General features: G+C 41.4%; 2 protein-coding genes across 3 annotated transcripts in view; both read right to left on the reverse strand.

Moving 5' to 3' along the window:
* Positions 1-8,087, reverse strand: part of LOC118335094 (tensin-3-like) — a 32,279-nt gene extending 24,192 nt beyond the window's left edge. The window contains exons 1-3 of the mRNA XM_035671290.1: positions 7,717-8,087; positions 427-594; positions 162-212 (exon numbers count right to left, since the gene is read on the reverse strand). Coding sequence (XP_035527183.1) covers positions 162-212; positions 427-579 — 204 coding nt within the window. The 5' untranslated portion in view covers positions 580-594; positions 7,717-8,087. The remainder of the gene's footprint in view (positions 1-161; positions 213-426; positions 595-7,716) is intronic.
* Positions 8,088-9,077: 990 nt separating this feature from the next.
* Positions 9,078-25,978, reverse strand: part of LOC118334538 (desmoplakin-like) — an 18,398-nt gene continuing 1,497 nt past the window's right edge. The window contains exons 2-24 of one of the 2 annotated variants that reach the window (XM_035670466.1): positions 24,022-24,106; positions 23,764-23,882; positions 23,337-23,481; positions 21,282-21,407; positions 21,075-21,134; positions 20,786-20,953; positions 20,517-20,621; positions 20,338-20,433; positions 20,121-20,246; positions 19,716-19,868; positions 19,445-19,599; positions 19,090-19,216; positions 18,809-18,995; positions 18,449-18,687; positions 18,012-18,193; positions 17,656-17,794; positions 16,672-16,865; positions 16,373-16,535; positions 15,991-16,074; positions 15,751-15,858; positions 15,399-15,497; positions 14,726-15,223; positions 9,078-12,879 (exon numbers count right to left, since the gene is read on the reverse strand). In XM_035670466.1, the coding sequence (XP_035526359.1) occupies positions 9,655-12,879; positions 14,726-15,223; positions 15,399-15,497; positions 15,751-15,858; positions 15,991-16,074; positions 16,373-16,535; positions 16,672-16,865; positions 17,656-17,794; positions 18,012-18,193; positions 18,449-18,687; positions 18,809-18,995; positions 19,090-19,216; positions 19,445-19,599; positions 19,716-19,868; positions 20,121-20,246; positions 20,338-20,433; positions 20,517-20,621; positions 20,786-20,953; positions 21,075-21,134; positions 21,282-21,407; positions 23,337-23,481; positions 23,764-23,882; positions 24,022-24,106 (6,583 nt within the window). In that variant the 3' untranslated portion in view covers positions 9,078-9,654. Of the gene's footprint in view, positions 12,880-13,408; positions 15,224-15,398; positions 15,498-15,750; positions 15,859-15,990; positions 16,075-16,372; positions 16,536-16,671; positions 16,866-17,655; positions 17,795-18,011; positions 18,194-18,448; positions 18,688-18,808; positions 18,996-19,089; positions 19,217-19,444; positions 19,600-19,715; positions 19,869-20,120; positions 20,247-20,337; positions 20,434-20,516; positions 20,622-20,785; positions 20,954-21,074; positions 21,135-21,281; positions 21,408-23,336; positions 23,482-23,763; positions 23,883-24,021; positions 24,107-25,978 lie in introns of both variants that reach the window. The other variant, XM_035670465.1, reaches the window with a different exon arrangement.

Here is a 25,978-nt window from a genome sequence, read left to right on the forward strand (position 1 = left end):
TGGTTAGATACAGCTGAGCAAAGAGGATAAACAGAGGTCTATTTTGCCATTTAAATGTATTGTATTTGTTATTTTCCAAATTGATCTATATTTATATACTCATCCTGCTATGATTATATTAGCTTATTTTATGTAAATGACACAGTGTCACGTAAACCTACCTTGGGGTTCATTCTAGAGAGATCATGCCTTTTCTCTGACAGGTTGATAATCTAAAGAAAACACACAACAGAGCCCATGACTTGAAAATGTTGTCTTAAAGATTGTCGCATCCTGCTTTAAGACTGCGTCTTAGATTACCCTGAGGTCAATACTCTCATGTCAATATCCCATCAGCCCCCGACATCAATACTGTTTGCACTTTGACACTTGACTTCAGCTCATTTCAAGGTGAGACGGTGAGCAGCACATGGATGGAGCACTGACCAGGTAATTATCTGCATGCTTGGACTTGAGCATTCGCGTGACATCCTTCAGGTTGTGAGAGTAGACCTCCTCTGAGCACCCTCGGGGGAAGGACACAGCGATGATACGCTCCGTGATGTACGTCAGGTCGAGTTCATATCCCTCCTCCATCATGAATCTTGGGACTTCCTGTTAAAAATAACGAAGCAGAGACACAGGCCCTTCAATTACCTCACGCTTTAGGCAAGTGACTTTGCTTGAGTCAATATTTGACGGTCAAAGTCCTCAGCTTTAGTCATTGTGTCCACGCTTCCCCGCAGATATCTTTAGAGACTGACCTCAATTCCAGATTGTATGACAGAGGGTGTCTTGTTTGCACGGAAACGGTCAACAGTGTGTGTCACAAATACTGTAGCGGTTGAAACGAAACAATATATCAAAGACGTGTGAGAGATGATTGCCACTTATCTCTGGAGGAAAAAAGAGATACGGTGCAGTGTTATCAAAAGACTGACCACCAGCAATCTAGTATCCACTGTCAGTCAGTCAGAGCAACAATGACAAAGACAAAAAAAAAAAACTTTCAAACAACTCCGGTTGAAACCAGTTGCTGTAAATCCCTGAGTGATGGCGTGTCCCTGTGACCTCATGGCCATGCACTTCCTGCAGTGGTGGTCTAGAGAGAGCCTGTCTCACCCCACCACATCCACAGACTCATCCCTTACCCTCTTATCTAGTCATCTCTGTATGCTCTTTGCCAGTTTTGTCAGCCAGAGAATATAATATAAGTGTTGTCTGCTATCACCAGTGCTGACACCATTAGTCGATTAATCAATAAGTCACCTGGCAATGTTTCAAGTGACCATGAACATTTGTTGTTTCCAGCTTAATAATTGTAAGGATTTGTTGTTTCCCTCTATTGTTTTATATGATTTTCAAATGAACATATTCAGGTTTTTGACTGTCAGTCGGACAAAACCCACAATTTAAAGTCATCATCTTGAAGTTTTTGACTATTTTATGACATTCTATGGACTAAAAACATTATTACTCTGAAAAAAAACAATCTTTATTTACATATAATTTTTATTGGGAATTAAAAACAGTGATGAGTTGCAGCCGTTGCCTCTGGTGCGCTAAAGAAAGTCACAGCTACAGCAAAATACATATGCTGCTCCCTCTGTCTGGAACCTTCTTAGATCTAAAATTGTAATGTTTAGTCTCTCTGTAAACTCAAATCACTGCTTCAGAAACTGGACGCGTTGTCTTCCGGCTGCCAATGCTTTTTTGTATTTTAGTGTCGTGATGTGTGTTAGTCTCATTAAGTTTGGGTTGGTGTTTTATAGTTTGTGTTCTTATGCTGTGTTTGCAAGCTATCATAGCCAGGACACTCTTTATATGTGAATATCTTAATATGCTTTTCATTTTTTACTTTTTTATTTACTTTAATTAGCATTTTGAACTATGTCATACAACTGTTGTCTGATTTGATTTGGGTGGCTATGACTTTACTTCACTTAAATATTTCTTGATGCCAGACATTGAATGATATGGGTTGGTAGACTGTGAAGAAAAAACAATAACTTGTTCTTTCTAGGGTTATGCATATAAAGCCATGTATATAAACAACAGAACATTGAGCAAATTCTTACATTTGAGAAGCTAGAAACAGAAAATGTTTGTCATTTTTTACTTTAACGATGAATTTATGAATAGTTGCCATTTAATTTCTGTCGGTCAACAAATAAATTAATCAACTAATCGTTTCAGTTCTAGTTATATCAAAACCTGATTTATTAGACTGTGGTCAATAAATCAAACCAAACCAAATCCTACTATTTGGGGTCAGAATTAGGTTGTATGTTGATGACTATAAATAAAATAACTCTATACTCTTGGGTAGCATTTGTAAGAGAAAAACTGATCAATTGAGCCTGATAAATGTTTCAGATTTCACACAATCACACACTCCCACAAACACAAACGCATTCCTCAAGCTGCCAAAGATATCATCATCCTTCTTGAATGACTCCAATTGTTTGTTGTGATTAAAATGATCCATAGTCAAGAATGTGTCCATCAATTAAGTTTGCAATGACTGCAGGCTACAGCCCAACACTTTGAAGGGGGCCAGGGAGGGAGCCATAAACCAGGGACAGTGTAGCCACAGCTTAAACCAACCCTCAGAGCGGAATGAAAGAGGCCATGTGTATGAAGAGGTCATCACTCTGGGAAACGGGGTTGGGGTTTTGTGAGTGTGTGTGTGTGTGTGCGTGTGTGTTGGGGGAGGTGGTGGGAGTTGGGGGGGTCCTCAGGGATTGTTGGAACTAATGGTGGGGTTAGTCTATTTCCCCCGAGACTCTGAGGAAAAACTGTTGACTAATGGGAAATTAATGAAGAGGTTCAGCCAGTACTTAGGCCCTGTGTATCTCCAGGGCAGGGGCATGGGAAGAAGGCTAATGTTTTGGAAGTGTAAAAGTACTATGCTAACTGGAGATGGGAAGGATATCCATCTAACCAACACTTAACCTCCATGTGACCCAGAAGTGTGAAAAAACAGTTAATTAATTTGGTGCTGCAATCATGAGTATAAAGATTTTTTGTTTTAAAGGAGTTTTTAAAAAGCAGTAGTAGTACTAGTAGTAGTAGCTTTATATTCAACAGACAGCCATGAGAGTGATATCAATCTTCTTGTCTAACCTTCAGCAAGAAAGCACATCGTTGTCAAAAAAATAAAAACTATTAAATTAAGTGACAAAAACAAATAAAGTTTCTAACCAATTCAAATGAAACCGATAAAGATGCACAAAAGTAGCCAACATATCACATTAAAAAATAAACGATAACATTTCTAAAAATCAACCTGAGGCGTATTCATTTTACATTCATTATTCACGCGTAACGCTGCAGCAAACAACATCATTTTCTTACTAGACCTCTCACTTCTCCCACTCATCATTCAAGCTAACATGAGCGACTTGCCCCAGCACGCACTAAAGATAATTGGTCTTTAATTTGCACTGACTGCTTTTGTTCCTGGTTTGAGGCACAGCATTAGCTCACAAAGGCAGAATAAGCAGTGCCAAGGAACTCAAATCCCGAGCCCACCCATGGCACTGTGAGAGCAAGGCTGGTAGAGGGGCAGGCAGAGAGATCGGAGAAAACAGGTTGCCAGGTCTACCGTGGGCAAGCTGCAACAGGTTTACTAAGGTCAGGATGTTGGGGGATTAGGGTGTGTCTGGCTCCCCCAGCTCCAACCCCTGCAGGTAAGAGCTTGACTAGGCTGCGTGGGTGCTGTCAGCCACGTTCACACATGCATGACCATCACTTGGGACCGGCTTCAAATACCTTTTTTTCAATTACCCAGAACAACGCTGAAAATAAATTAATCAAACATTCCATTGATGAGTAAAAAGACTTAAGTGGGAAGGCATCTTAAAGTTCTGGGAGGAAGCCTGTTTCTATTTCAGGAGCCACACCCTCCACCTGGTCCGCACTGCACGGAATCTTCCATTTTGTACGAGCAGGTGAACGACAAGATGAAAGAAGGCTGCATCATGTAATAGGACATAAACTGCAAAAAAAAAGTTCCAGACATCTGTTAGTCAGACCCTAAGGGTTAAATCGTGGCCTAATCATGTGAACAGTGACCTCATGGTTGTTTTCATTTTTGAGTCCACTGCGGTGACAACAGTTGGCAAAAACTGTGCATGCTTGTCTGTCGCAAAATAATAAGTCTCTCCCGAGACTGGGGTTGAGCCACAGCAACCAGAGTCCGTTTACGCGAAAGTTTGTTTGTATGTGATCAGGCTGGTTGCTACATGTCTACAGACTCCCTGACTGTATTTTCCATTAGGGATTTCAGTGTGGCCATCATCACGCAGATTGCTTTTACATACTTGTGAAAACCAGTGGAAGAATAAATACAGCTATAGGGAGTCTTGGTCAAATGTGGGAAGGGAGAAAATTTATTCTACATACGTTATACAAAGGTTTTTTTAATCTTATTTTTAAAAATATTTTTGGGGAGTCTTTTTGCCTTCAATCGATAGGACAGCTCAAGAAAGGGAGAGAGAGGAGATGACACAGCAAAGGGCCACGGGTCGGACTTGATCCCATGACCCCTGCAACGAGGACTCAGCCTTGTTACGCAGGCGTGATCCCTACTAGCTACCAGGGCACCCCTAATTTAAGGTTACAGGAAGCACATAAAAAAAGCAGTGCGGCAATGACCATGAAAGAAACAAGTTAAGCTTAAATTGCCATTTGGGCAACTTTTATTTTTTGGCATCCATTCTTTGTGGATCCAATGTTTACTCTGTGAAATGTCAAAAATGTAACATAATTATCATTCCAAGTTACCATCAAAGCCCCGAGTTTCACCAGAAAGATACCCACAAAGGATTCCATGTTGTGAAGCAGAAAAGCATTAAATCCTTATATTGGAGGGGCTGCAACCACCGAACTGTAGTCTAGTTTTACCAGATAAGAGACTTATATCTACCTAATTAATTGCTCCATATTTAAATGAAAGGGTTGCAGATTACTAAACCATGCAAAGTGTGAAAGTGAATTTAATTAAATAAAACGAAAATTTACACAAACATCACGCCTGCACACATATGAAAGCAATCAAGGCGTCCCCATCCCCCATTCACAAAATCTAACTGAATTGCTTCTGTTGGCTCCAGCTTCTAGTTTATGATTGACGTGTTGTGGCAACAGCCTCCATTTCGTGACAACTTAAATATTATTATAGGTCCATTAAACTGAAATTGTGCGTCTGAAATGAAAAATAGCTTCACTGATATTCCTTACTAACAGGAGAAGAAAAAAAACAACACTTCTCCAACCCCTTGTTACACATCAGCACAGACTTTATCTGGTACAGACTGCAGTGCTTCCTCAGCTACGGTTAGAGCTCCAATTCAGAGTGGGGTGATAAAGCTCATCCAACCCAGCATGTAGGAACTGGCTCTGTTTTGCACCTATGGAAAAAAAAAAAAAAAAGCAGCTACACATACATTACACTACTGTCTCTTTGGGAGACACTGGACAGATTAATGATCTCCTAAACTGTTTGTCTGCGAACCTGAGTAACACCTAAAGTGCCATAAATGCCTCAGGAAAAAGCTGTTTTTCTTTTTTTCTACTTACTGCATTTTTCCTAAATTTAGCTTTATTTCTTTGTTTGCCCAGCTCATGAAAAGAACTATTCATGCCCGTTGCCATCAGATGACAAGAGTTGTACAACCAGAACAGATTTGTTCCTTTGCCCTTGTCCTCTGGCTATAGCTCCCGGTTGGTATTTAGCATTCACATCTAATAGCCACCTAATAACTTCGATACCATCAGCTCCACTGTTCCAAACCGCCTAGTATTCCTACTTGGCACGAGCACACGCCTCATACTGCGGGATAACATGTCCACAGTGACATAACAGGCTGGCTGAAGGGCCCGGAGAGGGACAAGGCCACAGTTTGTTCTGGCCTTTTCCTGTCAGGGGCTCTATATGTTTGCGCTGTGGCTTTGACACCCTTTCACTGCTGGAGTACTGGAATAAACAAAACCATGAGAACTATAGAAAGAAAAAAAGCCACAGGACGGGGGAGCTGGGTATTTTTAGCAAGTTTATTTAGTAACTCTGGAACTCTAACATGTATTTGTCCCGCAATTTCACAAGATATTTTGAAGGGAATAAAAATGACAGCACTGGCTCTGAGCAAATCTGTGCACCCTTCAGGCTCCTAAAACACCCTAATTACCGTTCTCTATCCCAAGGTCATAGTGGAATGCGTTCCAAAATGGATTACGTTCCCACTCTCACTCCCTCATTCCCTCCATCTCTCTTTTTATTTCTCCTCTTTCTTGCCATTCTTTGCCCCTTTATTGCTTTCATACTCATTCCTTCTCCGGGTCTCCTTCTCTCCGTTTAATGACTTACACATGTCAGCCAAGTGGCCGTGGCACTGCTGTGACACAGTGAAATGCCCCCAGTGCTCAGTTCCATGCTGTTCCCTCCAGTGTTAGATCACAGTGTTCTGCTTACAGTAAACAACCCCAACCCTCTGACAACCCACCTGTCCAAACCTCACTATCAGGATCACCACTCATCAGTCGCTCTGCCAGTCCTTTGTAACTGCCGCCTGTTATCAGCGAGGGGAAAAAACTGGACACTTTGGGTAACTGACGTACATTTCTTTTCGCCTTGAGGGGCAGATATTGTTCATACGACTCTGACCTCAAAATAGAACCACCAACAAAAGCTATAATTGCCAGCTGAAAAATGTTTCTCCTGTCTCGCTGGGTCTGTAATTAAAGCTGATCTTGAAAGAGTTTAGGCTGCAAAATGTTCAGAACGACCTGCATGGTTTATGTTGCTTGGAAGAAAGGTGCACAGGCGGGTGTAAATGCAGGTGTGTGTCTGATTTCCAAGCAGGGAAAGGGAGGGACAGATATTCAGGTGAAGAGGGGTGTAGCTGCTGTGATGTAAGAATGCTTGTACATGTCATCAACAATGGCTGCCTGAGAAACATAGCCCTAAGGCCGCAAATACCACGCAGCAGCTGTAGCTCAAAGAAAAAAAGCCAAACTCTCCTATTCTGATCATCTCCATCATCTATCCACCAACCGAGGGGTCCAAACCGCCAACAAAGGACAATAAAAAAAGGCTTGTTTCTTTTGGAGATCTATAGACTACTAGGTACAAGTCTCCCACAAGAAAGGCCCCATATGTTTCACATTATAAAAAGGTCTCCAGTACACCATAACCCACAACAGCAAGGAACCCCAAATTATAGCCATTGCAAAACATAATTCATTGAGGAATACTTTTGAAAAGCTAAAAAGACTCACAGGGGTCAAACAAGCTTCAGGCAGTTCAATTCAAAGGCTGTAAATAATACTTTTTCACATTAAATAAAAAAAGAAAATCACAAGATCAGTGCTTGTTCAGTTTGAATGACTCCCTTCTCTGTCTCCACAGTGCTGCTGGAAGAGCTGGAGCACAAACACACACACACACATATACACACAAGCAAATCACTCACACACACACACACACACACGCCTGGTTTTAGTGGGACTCACAGCCAAAGTAAATACAGAGCAGAGCCCTGTTTTGCACTTTGAATAAATGAGCAAACTCAATGAAATGTGACTGAGAATAGGGCTAAACAGAAAAGGGAGGATGTTGAAAGGTACTGCAGTGTGTGGAGGTCTAATCCTGCTTTTAAAAGTACTGACCAGCCGACTTTAAAACCCTCCCCGCTTATGATTGACCGTGGAAAAAGTTCAGACACCATGCCTTACCTTTTCAAACTGAAAGCGAGTACTTTGATTCTTCTTTTTTTTCTATTCTGTTTCCCTTTGTCAGTCAGAGCAGCTGAAAGAGAAAGAGTCGAGTAAAGTCCTGATCAAAGAGCCCTCAGCCCCGTCATACAGGCTTAATGCAGGCTGAGAGGCTCATTTTCTTCTGCTGGAATCTGCTCTCAGGTTGATCACAGCCCGCTTCTCGGAGCTCACTTTATCCCAGCTGGACCCGGTGCTCTCCTCGGCCTTTTGCTGTGGCTGTCGATGATAAAAATGGAAGCCTTTTTTGCTTGGATCCTGAACTGCTTCTGCTGCCTGCTGCTCAGCCCCCCCCCAAAGCACACTTCCTCAGTCCAGGCTGCCGCTGCAGCCGCCACAGGCATGGGACGTCCTCCCACTGCGGGCCGCTTGGGCCTGTCTCCCTATCCCTCTCCCCTCCAACTCTACCTCCCCTCTATCTGGCCTCTCCCTCTGCCTCATCTCCATTTCTCACCCCACCCCTCACAAGCAGACGGAGACTCCTCACCAGACCCCCCAAAAACCCTTCAGCCATGGTGATGAAAATAGGGAGTGCAGTAGTAGTTTTTTTAGTTGGTAGGGTGTGGCTCATTATAAGAGTATAAACTCTATAAATTGAACAAACAGGTGCAGACTCAGACAGAATGAATTGCTAAAATGATTATTGTTTTTTTTTTTTCTTTTTGTACATAATCTACAGTAGGGTACATCACTGAAAAACTTAGATGTTATGAGCATGCCAGCGTCAAGCCTTTATGCCCTTCATCTGTTTTGATATATACATATATTTATATACATATATATATATATACAATTGTTTTACTCTGTTAAGGGGGTAGGCCTAAACGATATATTAGTATTATTATTAGTAGTAGTAGTATTATAAAAAACTGAAAATCTGAAATGTCCCAATAATCTCCAGTGGTGTCTGAACACGCCTTAAAATTATCTTCAGGCCACAAAATAAAGATGCTTGAGAAAATTTAATGATTGGTTGTTAATATCATATTGGTTCACATATACTGTAGGTATGGGTCACTGTTATCAAATTACAAATATTATCTCATGTTTTGGTTGTCAAATTCTCTTTGAGCCCATTAATATAATATATAAAATATTATATTATAACCAGTGTACAATTTTGTTTCCAACCTGTGTTGAAGTGTAAAACTTGCTGTTGGGGGGCAAACAAGCTTGCAGGCATGCAACATGACAATTAGCGCCATCCAGTGGATACTGCATTTGATTCAAGGCTATACATCAGCCTCCCCTCATAAAGTAAACTCTTTTAATGCACAATACAGATATCTAGCTAGTAAATGAATTAATGAGAAAAACTAAAATTGTTGTGAAAACTTTATTTTTTAATCACATGAGAATAACATTGTAGTGGCAAGGACTTTTCATAGTTTATCATGATTTTGTAAAGTCAGTATTTCAAGCAAAACCTCAGCATTTGCAATTAACAACAAATGTTTTTTTCTAGAGAAAAATTAAAGAAAACATACACAAGTCACACTGCAAAAAAACTAAGAATAAAAAACAGCTAAAATAATTGTGACTGCATGCTAAAGATGTGGTCAACAAGCGTATTTTAAAATAACATATTGTTAGATTCTAAAAAAGCCTTATATTAAAATGAACTGTGACAAATATATTCATTCAAAATGTATGTGTTAGAATAGGAGCATTAATTATACTCTGCATTGAGTTTAATATTGAAACACCAAATCACCAAAGACTGCCAACAATCAAAATACTTATTATTATTAATAAGAATTCAGAATCAGATTTAGTATTTAAACAAGCCTCCCAAAATCTCATAGGTAGCAGAAACAAAGTTTAGAAACTCAAACTGCATAGAAACTGCTGGTGATAACTAATCTAGTTTTATTCTTGATTCTTGTTCTATGCTGTGTATTAAGATTGAGTTTTGGAGCTGTAGGTGGTACTGCTGGAGGAGAAGCTATAGCTGTAATTAGAGGAGTAATCCACACTGCCTCTTCGAGATCCGCTCCTTGAGCCGGCAAGGGAACCAGCCCTGGACCCAGAGCGAGATCCTGGGTTAGAGACATTGTAAGGACTGCTGATTCCCTTCGAGGATATTGAGGAGGCCTGCATCATCTTCATACCATTGCTTTCCTCCACCATGCAGCTGTCCATGGCTTCCTTGTAGGAGATCTTCAGTTTTGTTTTGGGACAGGTTAGATTCTTCTGGTGGTTCCGTGTATCCTGAAGCTTCTGGGCCCCTTGACCATCCAGCCAACCTTTGCGGATAGCCTCTTCAATGGTGATGCGACGTCCAGTGCCAGGCTCTATCAGGCCTCCTGTCAGGTACTGAAACTCCAGAAATCTATGGCCAGCTTCATAAGGCAGCCACATCTCCTTCACTGCCTCTGCTGCAGACATCTTTCTTTTAGTCTTCACATCCTCAAAACCAACAAAGGCTTTCTGGGCTGGTTTCAGCTTAGCAGCCATGCTTTCATCAATGATGCTCTGATGGACAGCATCCTGAAGCGACAGTCTCACGCCAGTGGAAGGGTTGATAATACCACCTGTGCACGCCTGGGCCTCCAGTAGCCTCTGTGCTGTAAGAGTGTCAACTATACCTCTTCGGAGCGCTTCAGGAATAGTTATTTTCTCCAAGGTCTCTGTGTCAAATATAGCCGCCACAGGACTCTGGTCATCGAACATCTCAGGTGGAGAAACAGTAATAGAAATACTGTTGAAGCGTTTACGGACAGTAGGAGAACATGGTGCGGCCTGGTTGGGACTGCTGCAGGTGACCATGTCATCAACATTGCTGGCTGCAATGGTCATTTCAGTGCTGCTGGTTCTGTTGGTAATTTGGTCAGCAAACTGGGTCAAGGTTAGACTTCCAGCACGATACTCATCCAAAGATCTCTGGTCAATAATACCACGTTCCAGGCAGTCCCTGATGTCATATTGGGTTCCTGTTTTTCTATCCACTATCACCAAACGTGCAGAGCCATCAGACCCCTTGATAGTAATTTCTTCCCACTCGCACTCCTGCTCTGACAAGTCCAGGAAAGTGTCATAGTCAATTAGCTCCCGGTGATAGGCCTCCCTCACTGACATCTCAAGCCCAGTGTCTGGGTCAACAATCACGACCCTCCTCTTGCGAAGGACATTGGTACGGCTCTCCTGTGACTTCTGGGGCTTCTTCTTGTCTTTGAGTGGCAGGAGTAGTAGCCCTGTTTTGCTATCTTTGATACACCTCTCCTTCAGCTGAAGATATGTCAGGTTATCCTTAGTATTAGGGTCAAAGAACCCCTTTGTGTCATCTCCTTCATAAGTTAGGATCTCATTCATCTCCTCATCAAAATATCCCCTTTTATAGGCAACAGCGACATCAATACGGTGGCTCTCTTTGGGGTCAATAATCCCGCCGCTGGCAATTTGGGCCTCAAGAAGACGGACTCCATGACCTTTCTCAATAAGATCTTTCTCTATAGCCTGGAAGAGGGAGATTATATTTCCTGTGGCTGGGTCTTTGTATCCAGTTACTGCCTTCTCTGCAGACAAGAGCTTATTTTTAAACTCTTTTCCTATCAAGCTTCTCTTTGCGGCCTCCTCTACTGTCAAGAAGACATTGTTGACTGGATCAACAATGAAACCAGAAGCAGCTTGGGCCTCAAGAAGCTCTAGGGTGGTTCCCCTCATGAGCAGACCCTCCTTCATTGCGTGATAGAAAGGCATAATTCGATCATTGGCCTCATCATAGATCCCTGCAATGCAGGTAGTGCCATGGAGGTAAGACTTTAGCTTGTCTTCAATTTCTCTGCTGGTAAGCTTGCCCTCCTGGACCTTCTGCAAATCTGTTTCATCCAGCAGTTCAGACTTGACAAGCTCTGTAACAGAGACTTCACCACGGAGACCCTTCACTGTCATGGACTTTTCTGGACCACGGAGCAGAAGCAAGCCAGCAACTGGTTCCACTGTACACTTCTTCCTAAGATCAGAATAGCTTATCTTCTCTTTGGTCGCTGGATCCAGGTAGCAAGTGGGTTTTTTGTTCAAAGCCCTGTAGAGCTCCTCATCAATAAGATTGCGATCCAAGGCCAGATCTTTTGGAAGGAATACACTCAAAACAGGGTCCAATATGCCTCCAACAGACTCCTGAGCCTGAAGCAAGCGGATGGCTGTGTCTTTGTCTATGCGGCCTTGTTTGCAAGCCTGACCCACAGATAAGACTTTGCCAGTGTATGGATCTTTGAAGCCTGTGCTAGCGGCTTCAGCTTTCACCAAGGTGTCTCTGTCTTCTGTGTCTACAATCCCTCTTGAACAGGCAGTGTCCACAGGCATCTTCTCATTAAACGCAGGGTCCACTATGTAGCCTGTTGCTGCTTGAGCTTCCAGAAGCATGAGGGCGCTTTCTGGGCTGAGGAGCTTCTTGTTTTTTGCTTCAGTGAATGGCATTTTCCCTTGAGAACCTGTCGTCATGCCAGCAATGATGCCGGTACCCTTTAGACTGAGTTGGATGTCTACAGCTACCTCATCCACTGTCTTTTTTCCCTTTAGGAGCTGGTCTAGAGTGGCTTTACTGATTATACCACAGTCACAAAGCTGGTGGGCTGTGACTTTGCGGCGCACCCCATCAAATATCAGCTTGGATGGATCGATTGTTGGGACCTTCTCATCTGTCTGGGTCTGCCTACTCAGAGAGCTGGGTCTCTCCTGCAGCCTCTGTATCTCTCTCTCAAGGGCATCTCTCTTGAGAGCCAGGTCTGATGCCTCCTTTTCAGACATCAACAGACGGTTCTTGTACCTCTCCTCAACACTCTTTAGCTCCCTCATTAGCCTCTCAATCTCATTCTTCAGAGATAGCCTCTCTCGTTCAGCCTTGTCTCTGTCTGATTCACACTGCCTAATCTGGCTGTCTCTCAGCTCAAACTGGCTCTTCATTTGGTTGAAATCTTTGAGGATGGAGTTCTTTTCATCCTGCAGCCGCTGTTTGTTGCGGACCTCTGTCTCTAGTGTGAGCTTGATGCGGGTGAGCTCCTCTTCTATGCGCTGACAACGGGTCTTGTCCTGCTCCAGCAGTTTAAGCTTGGAGAGCAAACTGTTCTTCTCCAGCAGCAGCTCGCTGTACTGGCTCTGGGAATCATGCGCCAACATGGATGTCTGGGGAGAGATAAGAATACAAATTATATCTATACAGAAATGCCTATAAGTGATGCAGAGAGCAAAGAGCCACAACTCTAATTAATTAATCATTCTTAGGAGTACATGTAGCTTTCCTTAGCGGCATGTTGTAAAAGCTTATCGACATATAAATCAATATCTATTTAATTTATGATGTTCAAAGGCCAATTGAGAAATATCAATCAATTGTTAGTACTAATTGAACCAACTATAATATGATAATATGATCATTTACATATGTAAAGATATGTGTACATTATATTTATTACATAGTTAGTATGCAGTGATTAATTAAGGGATTGTCATTGTCATATGAGTTATGTTCAGTCATGTTATGTGCAAAGTAAAAGCATGCAACAACATGCATGTCAAAATACATAAGCATTTGTAATAATGGGAATTTCATGCAAAACTGTGCAATATAAAGTGCAATATAACAATACATGCAAAAGCTGAAAAAAGGTAGTTAAATTATGTGCAGATGATCCTTCAGAGCAATCAAAAATACCTCAATGGATTGCTTTTGGAATTTGTCTATTTCCAGTTTAAGCTTTTCTCTCTCCTTGGTCAGGTCACTGATGAGAGCCTGGAGTTCCGCTGTCCTCTTGGTGCTGCTCTGAAGCTGGACATGCAAGGCTGAGATCTGAGTGGCACTTTCTCCATCAATAGTGTCTTTGCTAATCTTCAGGTTATCTCTCTCCTGTCTAACTGCCCTCAGCTCCTCCTCCAACCTCAGTCTTTCCTTTGTCAGGTTCTGCGTCAGAGTCTTCAGCTTTTCAATCTCTGTAGTGTATTCGTTAAGCTGGCGGCTCTTTTCCTCAATGGTCTTATACAGGCTCTCATTACGTTGGTTGAGCTCATGGATTCGAGCTTGTTCCTGCTGGAGCTTCTGTTTAAGTCCCCTCAGCTCAGCTGTGACAGCTGCCAGTTCCTGCTTGGTGACCTTATGGTCCCTCAGGCTCTTTTCCAGGGCCTCCTGGAGGGCACTGAGATCCTGTTCATACTTCCTTCCAGAGTTGGTAGCCTCTACCTGGATAGATTTCAGTGTGGTAATTGTGGTGGTGTGCTCTCTGCAAGTATGTGTCATCCTCTCCAACTCTGCCTCCATTCTCTTTCTACGTGTGAACTCCTCCTGGGTTGCCTTCTTTTGTTTCTCCAACTCAGCTTCCATCCCATCCAGGGAACACTGAAGTTCTCGGATGCGGCTATGTAGCCTGGCAGAACCCTGCTCAGCCTTGGATTTCTCACTGGTCAGCTTCTCCAGCTCTACTCGGGTGATGTGGATCTCCTGCTCAGACACTTTAAGCTTGTTAATTGCCTCCAGATAGGAGGTGTTCTTTGACTTCAGCTCTGCCTCAACCTGCTTCAGGTGATTGATTTCCAATTCCAGGGCTCTCCTCTTCTTCCCCTCTTCCTCTAGGTTAAATGTTAGCATGCTGATCTGCCTGGACTTTTCCTGACTGTTTTTGGTGGCCTCCTTTAGTTGGAGCTCATCTTCACCTCTCTGCTGCACAAGCGTTCTCAGCTGAACCTCCAACTCACTGCGCATCCTTGTCTCTTGTGTCACTGAGGCCCTCTGCTGGCTGGCCTCCTGCTCTGCTCTGCTTCTCTGCTCTTCTGTGTGAGCAATGGACTGCCTCAGTCTCCTCAGCTCCTCCTCTACATCTCTCTTGTCAGCGGCAAGTCTGTCAATTTGCAATCTCAGTTCTGTTGTGTCTTCTTCTTTCTGTTGTGTGGCTTTCAGGATTGTGGTCTTGGTGACATGGATCTCTGTTTCGTATGTCTGCTTAAGTTGATTAATCTCTTGGGTGCACTGTGTTCTTACCTTTGAGATATCTGATTCAGCGTTTCTTCGACGTGTCGCTTCCTCCTCTAGTAGTATCTTCATCCTCTCCAGTTCACGTTCCTTGTCCTTCACAGCCTTTTCCAGGTCAATTTTGGTCCAGTTGCATTCTTCCAGTTCTTTCTGTCTGCGGCGAACAGCTGCCTCATACTCTTCTTGCTGGCTGGTGTAACGCTCCTCTGCCAACCTTCTCTTCCTCTTTTCCTCATCCAGCTGGTATTTAATGCGCGTCAGCTGGTCATTAAGATCTTGAAGCTGGCTGTGTGTGCTGTCCAGGCTCTCCTTGGTAGCATTAACTTGCATTACTGTGGATCTCTTCACTTCCTCCATAGAAAGGAGCTGGTCTTTTGATTGAGTGAGCTCCAGCCTGTAGCGGGCCAAAGCATCCTCCAGAGATTGATTTGTCTTATTACGATCATCAATGTCCTCCTTAAGACGCCTCAGTTCTTCCTCCAGCATCTCAATTTTGGTGTTCCTGATCTAAAGAGAGCAATGATAAAAACAGAAAGAGCCTCAGTCACCTACTTTCATACTGTTAAACAAACACATTTTTTTTAATCTTTTTTGTTAATAATACTATTTATTTTACTAACAATAATATTGACTTACAGGAACAATTATGTCTTAAATTGCATTATATAAATGCAATACCTACCTTTAGCTCTTCCATGTTCTTCAGCAGCTCCCCAAGGAACTTGTAGTAATCACTAGAGCGGGTAAGTAGCTCTATGTATTGGGACTGGAGGTCAGCCGCCTGATGGAGTTAAAATTAGTGGATGAATACTGATGTCAAATTATCATGTGTTAATTAAATTCAAGCGACACATGCAGGGAAGGATTAACCTTTAAATTGGTTGAATTACACAAGCTTATAATACAAAGTAAATAACTGTTTAATTGATATTAATCAAACAGATGATAAACATAGAATTATTACTTGAGTGTATTAATAATATTTAACTGCAAAATAGGTTTAGTGCGACTTAATGGAGAGCCATTACTCATACCTCGTGTCTGACCACAGAAGCGGGGGAATGAAGCATTGTTCTCTTGATAGGAATATTAAGCAGAGTTTCCAAGCCAGAACTGTAGGAAGCCAGCTGCAGCTCATAGTCCTGAAAACACACAAACAAACACACATGAACTTCATTGTTTTGTACCGTACTTGCTTGTGCTCATCAACGTGGGAACATGTGTAGGAATATTTTAAAATGAAAAAAGTGAAACAATGCACATTAACTGCCTACCTTTATGGAGGTGGCACAGGTGTCTGCGTTTTTCTGCACATCCTCTACTTTCTCCTTCTTTCCTTTAATTTCAGTGTGAAGAGCCTGTGCAGTCAGAAAAGGGGGCATTAAATTCACTGATTTGATCTGACATCAGACTGTCCAATATGTGCTTCTTCTAAGACATCCATTACTTTATTTTACAATGATTTAAGCAGCAGTTACTCAACAAACAAATTATATTATAAAATGTGTAAAATCCACACACCCACACCAATGCTCACAGCTGTCAGCTTCTCAATTAAAGTGTAAAGGGTGGATATTTCCCATTCAAAATCCTATCAGTTCAGATGTTATAACTGATTACTGTACAATATGTTGATGTAAACAAGGAAAGACGTGCCTTCTGTTGGTTGAGGTGATCCATTAGAGTCTGGATGTCACTGAGCTTAACCGCCTGAAGAGTGTCCTGGCGTTTCCTGGCATTGTTTATCCACTGTTCCATGGACGTGCTGCTCTGCTGATAATGATTCAGTTGTTTCTCCTGCTTCTCCAAGTCCCACACTCTGGGGAGGAAAGAGTGGGAGGAACAGTAAGAGATTAATGTATTTTTAGTGTTGTTACCAGCAATGACGAACGGAGAATATGAAGAAATATTCATAGGTGGTCTGTAAACGTATGCTCATGTACAGACTATCCTACCTGCTATCAATCTGGGTCTGGATGCGGCGCCAGCGGTCAGACATCTGACCCACCAGATCTGAGTACTTGGACAAGTCCACATCACACTTGTGAAAGGAATCTGAGATTTGACCATTCCAGTGCACTGCTTTAGCAAGGTCAGACTCCATAGCCGTCAGCAGGTCTCTTTTTTGCTCCAGGTCACTCTTCATTTGCTTTAATAGAGAATCACGAAATAGATTTAAATGTAACTATACTTCCTTTTTAAGTCTTTAAAAATTCTAGAGCTGGGCACTATGTCTATATGTATATATGATTTTTTAGTATCAATGTACAAAAAATGCAAACTCCTATCTTATGGTTTTTATTAGCAAATGGAAATAGCTATGTTTTGTAGTAAAGGAAGTATTCAGGTCCTTTACGAAAAATAGCAATACTGCAATATTGAAATACTCCGTTACACATAAAAGTCTTTCATTGAAAATGTTAAGTAAGTATTATTGGTAAAATGTACGTAAAGAATCACAAGCAAGAGTACTCACAATGCAGAAAATGCATGCATGTGAGAATTATGCTATTATATATTGGGTTATTATTATTAGTGATGCATTAATGTGGATACAATGTGGTTGTTTCACATACAACTGTGCATAATTTTTAATAAGCTCATCGAAAAGTATGTTTTGCATGTAAAATCTTAATCTGTAAAGTAAATAGTAACTGGCTATCAAATACATGTAGTAAAGGAGCAAAAGGGACAACGTTTCCCTACTAATTGTAGTGGTATAAAAAAGGGTTAAAATGGAAATACTCAAGTAAAGTACAGGTACCTTGAATTCATACTCAAGTACAGTACAGTGAATGCACTTAGTTGCATTCCGCAAAGAGGATTCAGTGAGTCCTACTAATCAGTTACTAGTATTATTGTTCTACACTGGTTTACAAGTCTTGAGACTGGAAAGCAAGAGACTACAGTTCAAACGAAACATGGGAAGTGTGTCAAACCTTTAGTGTGCTCCGATAGTTTTCCACTTCTCGAAGGTCCAGGGAGGTGGTCTCCTTCTCTGTCAGCCGGGCCTCATGGACTTTAATGATGTCTTCAGCCCGGAGAAGGCTCTGGAGTAAGGCTTTAAGAGCTGAAAGTCTGTTAAAGACACACAGTCACAGTACATTAAATACACTTGTTCTTGCAAAATGACTCACTACATTTAATGAGAAAAAAAGCCATTTTACTCTATAATCAGTAAAGCTTTATGTGGCCACAATTTCAGGTCCCAGTACTTACTTTATTTTGCGCTGTATCTACTCCATCATTGTGGGATAAGGAAAAAGGTGATGTAATTAGAATGAAAATAATTTACCTTTGAAGGTAGGCTGAGTAGAGACCCTGCAGGCTACCAAGCTTTTGGTGGATGATTTCCAGTTCAGAGCGGAGGAACTTGGCTTGCTCTGAGTCTGGAGGTATCCCTTCCAGTTGCTTTATAATCTTCTCTCTTAGTCGCAGGTACTCATCATGAATGGAGTCCAAATCTTGATGCACAGTCTAGATATGAATATGTGATAAGTTAAATTTTGCATAATCAATTGTATCTCAAAGTGTTTGAAAAGGGCAATTCATGTTTAGCTTTGTTTTTTTTTTTGTTAATGAAATGCTCTATTGTGGAAAGCTGTACACAAATGGATTTTGTATATTTCCAAATGTATTTGACCTATATTTATCATTTCTTTAAATGGGTTTTTATAGCAAAGAAAAACCTCACTTTTAATTAGATAGAACAATAAATGAAAATGTTCATACCTGCAGATTCTGGATGTGCACTGAGCACTCATGCAAACTGTTTTCCCCGAGGGGCACATGGAGATGACTGGTGAGACCAGACTCGGCCAGCACCAGCCTGCGGCGAATTTCTTGCAGACTACTGAGCAGGGTGAGGCTGAGGGTAGAACTGGCTGGAGGAGGCTGGGGCTTAGGGACCTTGGGAGTCACAGGCTTGGGAGTCTCCTGATTTGGGGCTTCAGTCTTCACCACTTCCTCCCCTTTATTGGTTGGTGGAAAGTTAGGATAATATCAATTTATAGTGCAAAATAAACAGCAGTATTTTTGCAAATTGAGTGGGCTGACAATTTAGGGATATGGTAAAGACGATTTTACACTCACTGTAAGCAGGCAGCTGGATAATTAGCGTGTCATAGTGGTTCTGGGCTTTATCAAAGTGGCCCTGGATTGTTCTCTTGTCCTCTTCCCCAAAAAGCTCAGAACCTTGGCTGGTACGCTGGAACTCTTGGTAGTGGGTCTCCAGTCGTTTGATGATACTGCGGTACTCCTCCGGACGCATCTTAGACAGCTGTAAGACAATAGAGAAGGGTCAAACTGAATCAAATTCACGTTTGCTTGGTATGAAAAATGTGAAGTTAACTGCATTCTCTGTGACATCTTACCATGCTGAGAGTGAGGGAGTTGATGTGAGTGATGTCTTTGACACAATATTGCCACGAGATGAGACTCTTAATGTTTATGTAGAGCTGGTTCCAGATGCTCATGATGGCTTCATAATACTGCTCATTCCTAGGGACCAGAACAAGCCATTAATCACTCTAAAAGTGCCAAATACTATATATGCAAACACTACACGAAAAAAATCTGACTATTGGTATTTTAACAGAATGACGGTTATTATGTGCTTCTCTGTTTGATTGCTTCTTACCATATCTATTGGTATCATGGCACCATATCAATGTCATGAAAATATATATTACCAAGACAAAAGGAAGGCTGTTTTTCAGTGTTTCTTACTTGTTAGCGAGGCCGATGCTGAGTGGGTTTGGTGGGGGGATCAGCAGACAAACAGAGGGAATCAACATGTCCAGACCTCCAGGTCCCGTCACGAGCCACTTGCTGCGCTGCGAGTTGTCCTTCAGGATGCCCTCATTACCTTTTAAAATTCCTTTCTGTAGCACAAAACAGAACATAAAAACACTGAAATATACATGTAATATTTCACTTCATACTCTATACCTGTGTGCGTGTGTGAGAGAGAGAGAAAGAGAGAGAGCAAATATCCCACCTGGTCTTGTTTAAAGTCGCACAAGGCCTGGACCATGGTAGGGCCACTGCTCTTCTCCTCTGGGTTGCGAGGCTTCAGTCTGACAATGGTCTTAGATTTGTTGACCAGACTTTGGACCTGCCTCTTATTCTCCACGATTCGCTCCTTCTCTTTCTGTGAACGTGGAAAAAGAAGTGGTTCTAACTGAGTATTTACACAATTTGAAGTTCAAAACTCTACACCAACTACAAGCATTCCATTTAGTCTCTCAGAAACTGGCCTAACCAGTTAACCAGACATGCAAATTGTTTAGACAACCATGCCACTAAGAGAACAAATAGTCTGAGCATATTTTGTGCCATGTGTTTTATGTTCACACCTGCAGGGAAATACTTGTGTCCTATACATAACAGAGTATAATCATACCTCTAAGTTTTTCAGGAGTTCAATGAGGTTTTCCAGTTGGGTGTTCCTGTCGCAGGTGAACTTGCTTCGGATAGTCTCATGCTCCTTCTGCAGCTTTGCGTAGGTCTCATTGGCCTCCTTGAAAAACTGAAGATAGCAGAAAAAAGTTTTGATCAGTGATCACATGAAAACATGCAGGACCCTTTTTATAAGAGGGAGAGCAGGACCGAGCACTTACTTGGCTGTAGGCAGCATTTTCCTTTAAATGAACATGGATACACTTGGTGATCTGGAGAAGCCAGCTCCACTGGGTCTGCAAGGTGTCCATATAGGCCTGTGGGTGCACAGAGAGTCATCAGTACAAAGCCACAGAATATTCTGATTAGGTAAATACTCTGAAAAAACAGAACACCTTACTTGAATCTTATCTGAGGCAGGGTGGTTGTTGTTCATGAGTCCATCTGCTTTCACCTTCAGCTTGTTCAGCTCCTTCTCTTTCTCCTCCAGGTCGCTCATCATCCTCTGTCAGGACAAGAGAAAGTAAGGGACCCAAAAGGCTACACTATGGACTCAGAGAGCCAACATATGCAAGTACAGTTTTTAATGGTAAAATAAATAAAAACACATAAAATCACATCAATAAACTGAGACAGAAATATGCAAACAGGAGAAAAGTTCAGCCTTACTGAGTAGCTCTCTTGCTTCTTGGGAATATACAGATCGATGTTCTTATCTCCCCAGTCAAACACAAGCTCCTCCTCCTCTCGCTCATTCACCCACATGATGGCTCGGGAGATCTCCTCGATGATGCTCTGGAGCTCACGCAGCTGACTCATGCGGTTGTGGGAGATGTTCTGACACAGACACAAGGTGCATTTATGAATTTAATACAAAGTAACCACAGTGATGACACAAAAGGCTGCTGATTTTGACAAACTCATGAACATTTTTGTAAAGTTTGTAGTTTGGTTCTACCTGCAGGCTGTCCCATTCTTGTTCCAACATGGAGAAGTTGTACTTGTCGCCCTTCGAGTTCTAAAAGAAGAGATTATGTTTTTTGCTCAGTTAATAATAAGATAAATATTTGGCTTCTGTACACTGGATTTATAGATGGCCATACTTCTTAGCAAATGCAATATATAAAGAATAAACGTTAGGCAAAAACAGTTCAGAGTCACTTACCAGTTCGTCTCTGGCACGGTCGACCTCCTGGCTCCTCTGGATAGAGCTGTGGGTTTTGTTGTGGCTCATGATTTGCTTTTCTATGGTGGCGGAGTCATCTCCCCATGGAGCTGTCTCAATCATGCGCTACAAGATGCAGAATCACAGTTTAGAATCACAGTTTATTACCTTTTAAAACACAATAACTGCACAAAAACTTATTTTATTTTAACTTTTTATGATGCAATAAGGCCGGCTAACAACCTTGCCCTGTCACTGGCACTCGTGCCTAAGCCTATTCATTCCTACTAACAAAAATCTTTAAAAACAGGTCACGAAGACATTGTTTCATTTCTTAAAAAAGCTCAGTGATTTCCTTGAACACCTTGGAGTAACAGACAAACAAGAGCAAATCGTGTATATGTTGGGGACTATTTTGAGCTGCAAATTAATACAAATTTAGGACTCTAATTGTTTTTTTAAAATATACAGTAAGACATCCTTGTTCTTTAAGGCAACATAATTCTACATGTTAACAGATAACACTATTCTCTCTTCACTATTAATTCCCTGACACTAACTCTGTGTCCTTCCCCTCTTTCTCCTCTAGGTGTCAGCATATAATCATTAAGAACATTAAGCAGGAAACTATCCCAACTATTCCCCCCCTTGTTTATGGCCCTCAGCTTTGATAAGAGCTCTGCCAGTAAACTGACTTTAGCCAGTCCCAGCTCTTTACCCAACATTTTTTTCTCTCTCCCTTCTCTCACAAGGCTTTTGTTCTCACACCACTCCCTTTTCCTTCATCATTACTGGGCTAAAGCTACACACACATACACGATATGACACTGCAAAGCTAATGTTGGACTGTAGGTACAATAGCTGAAAGGAAGACTTAAAAGCAGTAAAGATAGCAGGTCATCAGGTGCTATGTTCCCAGTTTTTGGAGTTTTATAAAGGGCAATACCTACAGTACAATGACTGAGACATGAAAATATGTGCAGAAATGTTTCTCTATCTGATGACAGGGGGGGAAATGAATGACGGTATACAGAGGGTGAGGCTTGAAGTGGTGACAGAATGACAGGGTGTGTTTTTTGGTTGGGTGGGAGGGTTGGGGAGGTAGAGAGTAGAAGGGTGTTTTCCCATAAGCATGTGAAAGATCTGCTGAACTGCCCTGTCCCGTAACCACTGACTCAGTGGAAAGTGTCATATTTCACACTCCTTTCCTTCTACTTTTCTTTTTGCCTCAACAGTGTCTTTATCTGCCTCCCACTCCCCCACTGCATCTCTTTCTGCCTTCCCCTCTCTCTGTCTTCTTCCTCAAATGGCAGGGCTCTTTCCTTTCTTTGTTTCAATCCTTCTGCACCTCTCCTGGTCTCTTTCACTCGCGGATCAGGTTTTGGCAGTGTGTCCAGATGGTTTCAGTTACAGAAGGTCAGAATAAGTGATAGGGTAAGTGCATCCGCTCCTCCTCCCTCCCTCCACATAAAAAAAAAACAGTGCACACTAATGCCCTCTGTACAGGCATGCACACACATGTAGGTGCAACTATTCACCCTGTTCAAACAAGTAAAAAACTTATGGGCACAGAGTTTTATCACAACATTTGTGGACGATCCTGTCCCAGAAGGGTACAAGGTACAGTGGAAGACAGATTATTGAATGAAACATATATCTTTAGCAAAGGGAGGAAGAGAATATTTTAACTTTTATCACCTTTTTTCAAAGTTGGAACTACAAGGAAAGAAATAGAGTTGGTCATTTTTATTGACTGTTAGTCATAGTGATCCCAGTTTGATCGATGTAAATAAATAATATAAATATGAAGAATTTTTTTAACTTTTAAACTATATAAACTATATCAATATAAAAACATATTGTTAAGACAAAATCCTCCAAAGTCTAATGTGCATCTATTGTGGGTGACCTCTAAATGAAAGGTTTTGTGATTCTACACACATTTACCATATGGTGATGTGTGCCAATGAAGGAAAAATATTCTAATACTGACTTTAACAATGTCACCTGTATTTGTTGTGTTTGTTTCTACGTTCGTAAAAATGAAGTGCTTACCTTTTGTTGGGCGATCCAGGCTATGGCATCATTAAAGACCCTCCCCCCGTCAAGGGAGCCCACACTGCCTCTGTTCCGTCTGATGGTCATACCACCACCTAATTGCTGTTGCAAAGCAACATGCATTTGATGGAAGTGGTCTACACTGTGGAGTTGTACAAAAAAGGAAAATACTTTGTGAATCTTCCGAGGGCACATTCGGCTGGGCAAATGTAATTGAATGAGAAGAATGTTCAGAATTTAACTCTTAACTAACTAAGTAACTAACTAAGGTTACCCAGTAACGCATATCTATGCCAACCTATTAAAAGGATTACTCATGAATGAAGACATGCAAATAAAAACATGCAAAGACAGGAGCACACAAACTCACTTGAGTTCATGCACACATTTTGCACACACACACACACACTGCATTTTGTCTTACTTTCTGAAGATATCCGTCTGTATACGCATTTGCTGCAGGTCTTTGCCACAGATCCGCATCTGCTCCATGGTTTGTGAAGCCATGAGCAGCAGCTTTTCAGCCTCCACAGCTGAACCCCCCTATAAAATCACACAGTACAGACACTGAACTCTTGCCACCCGCAAAATTATACTTCTTCTTTATTTTCCACTAGAAATGAAGAAAATAAAAGCAACTTGATATCAGTTATGTTTGGTATGATCTGTGTGCTTCACTTACAGACTGGAGAATCATCTTTACTCTCTGCAGGTACTCTTGACACTGGTTTGTCAGGAACATAGCTTTTTGCTGAATAGCCTGCGGACTACACATGAGAAAAAAAGAAAAAAGGAAAACAAAAATGTGATGTCATTTTAAAACAGAAAATATCAGATCTTAATGAACTTTCTCAATGAACAACATAACAACAATAATGTGTGAACATCGAAGAAAGTTTACAAGTCTGGTAATGTGGGACAGAGGACACTTTCTCGCTCCCTTTGCCCATCCATGTATCCTTATTTTAACTTTAACCTTTGTACACCATAAGTTAAGCATTTATATAAACATTTTGAAAAAAGGAAAAAGTTTTGTCACAGATCACTGACATCAGAGTTACAACATTAGACATTGACGTCACGATGAATGATAGTAGTCTGAGGACATTTAAGGGGTGTGTGCAAATATTTCTCTTCTCATTCATTACATTGGGCAACAGATCAGGAGTGTTACAACTAGGATTACTTAGACAAACATCTTAGGAAAAGTGATGAAATAACAGCTTTATGTTGTTGTAGGTGCAATTAGCCCTACAACAGTCAGAGACTTTACCTGTCTATTACAGACATCATTCTCTTTTATGGTGTAAGTATAGACAACTGAATCCTCTAAAACATCACCCAGACTGGTTCTTATGGCGCTGATTGGACAAACCTGACACATTCTTCAAGAATTTTAATCAATTTGTAGTTTACGGTTAGAATATCAGCTACCATCGACGTGTTCCTGCTCTGTACGTCACATTTGTACATGTACATTTAATGGCTACTGTGAGCTCATTCAAAAGCAACAAGTGACTTCAAAGTTTTTACCTCATTCCTCTCCCTACTTTCGTGCACATTCCAATCACTTTCGGTACACTGCATTGGAAGGACTCTCTGTACACTCTGCTTCTGCTTTTTAAGGAGCTGTCTTCAGTAAAATCCATAAAATCCTGTAACGAATGAGTTCTCCGGCCCATGGTGGCGAGGTTAGATTTGGAGCCGTGCATGTTTATGTTCGCGGATTTGTTTTATGTTTTAGAAAAGTATTTTGTTTGTCTGCTTTGATATTCAGAGGACCTCTTCCTGTCTCCTGCTGCACAGATAATAGATTGCTATTAGAGAGACTGTTGCTTTTAGAGAGAAACCACACCTTGCTGTGTTCCTGCACTCACTTGCCTGTGTGGGAAAAAACATGCTGAGGCAAAATCCGTGGTTAAGTTATGTTGCGATCGGAACTTAAAGTTTGTTAGTTATCCTTTGCCATTATTCTTGTTACAAATACAGATGTGTCTGCCATCTTCAAGACATGTGCTATAGGTTTACAGAAAGTTAATCTGTGTTTTTGTATTTTATGGTAATGGGGTAAAATGGTTATAAAGATAACATTACAATTAATTACTTTTCTTGTTATGATTTTTGTTTTATTGTTAATAAATAAAACTAAAATCCAGTGTTGACAGTAGGCTATTAATGGTTTTTCAGCAGTGCAGTGCAATGCATTTTAGCTTTAAAGATATTTTCAGGCAATTCATTTCACATTTGCAGCATTCACACTGAAATGTTTGCAGGAAATGCCTTGTCTACTTAGACAATCATGTTTTTAGCAAAGAGGTCAAGACCTGGAAAACTTTTGGACTGATGAAAAAACATGTGTTCTTGTGTCGGCCTACAACCTCTACAACAGTCCTGTCTGTGTTATTGAAGTGGCGCAGTCATTGACACAGTCCTGGGTCAAAGGTCTTAATAACATTCTGAATTAAACATCCTTTTTTTCCAAAGCGGAGTTAATGAGTTTTCTTTCACAGAGAGATGCACATACGCAGTACCAATCAGGCAGGAGTTGCGCATGAGCTATGTATGTGAACTTTTTTTTTATCCCCAGGATGGCAAAGTCATGATCCGCCCTATTCAACCCTCCGTTTGAATACCTTACC

Source organism: Morone saxatilis, unplaced genomic scaffold, assembly GCF_004916995.1.
Source record: "Morone saxatilis isolate NCDOM2014 unplaced genomic scaffold, NCSU_SB_2.0 Contig23, whole genome shotgun sequence".
In the NCBI taxonomy this organism is placed as follows: Eukaryota; Metazoa; Chordata; class Actinopteri; family Moronidae; genus Morone; species Morone saxatilis.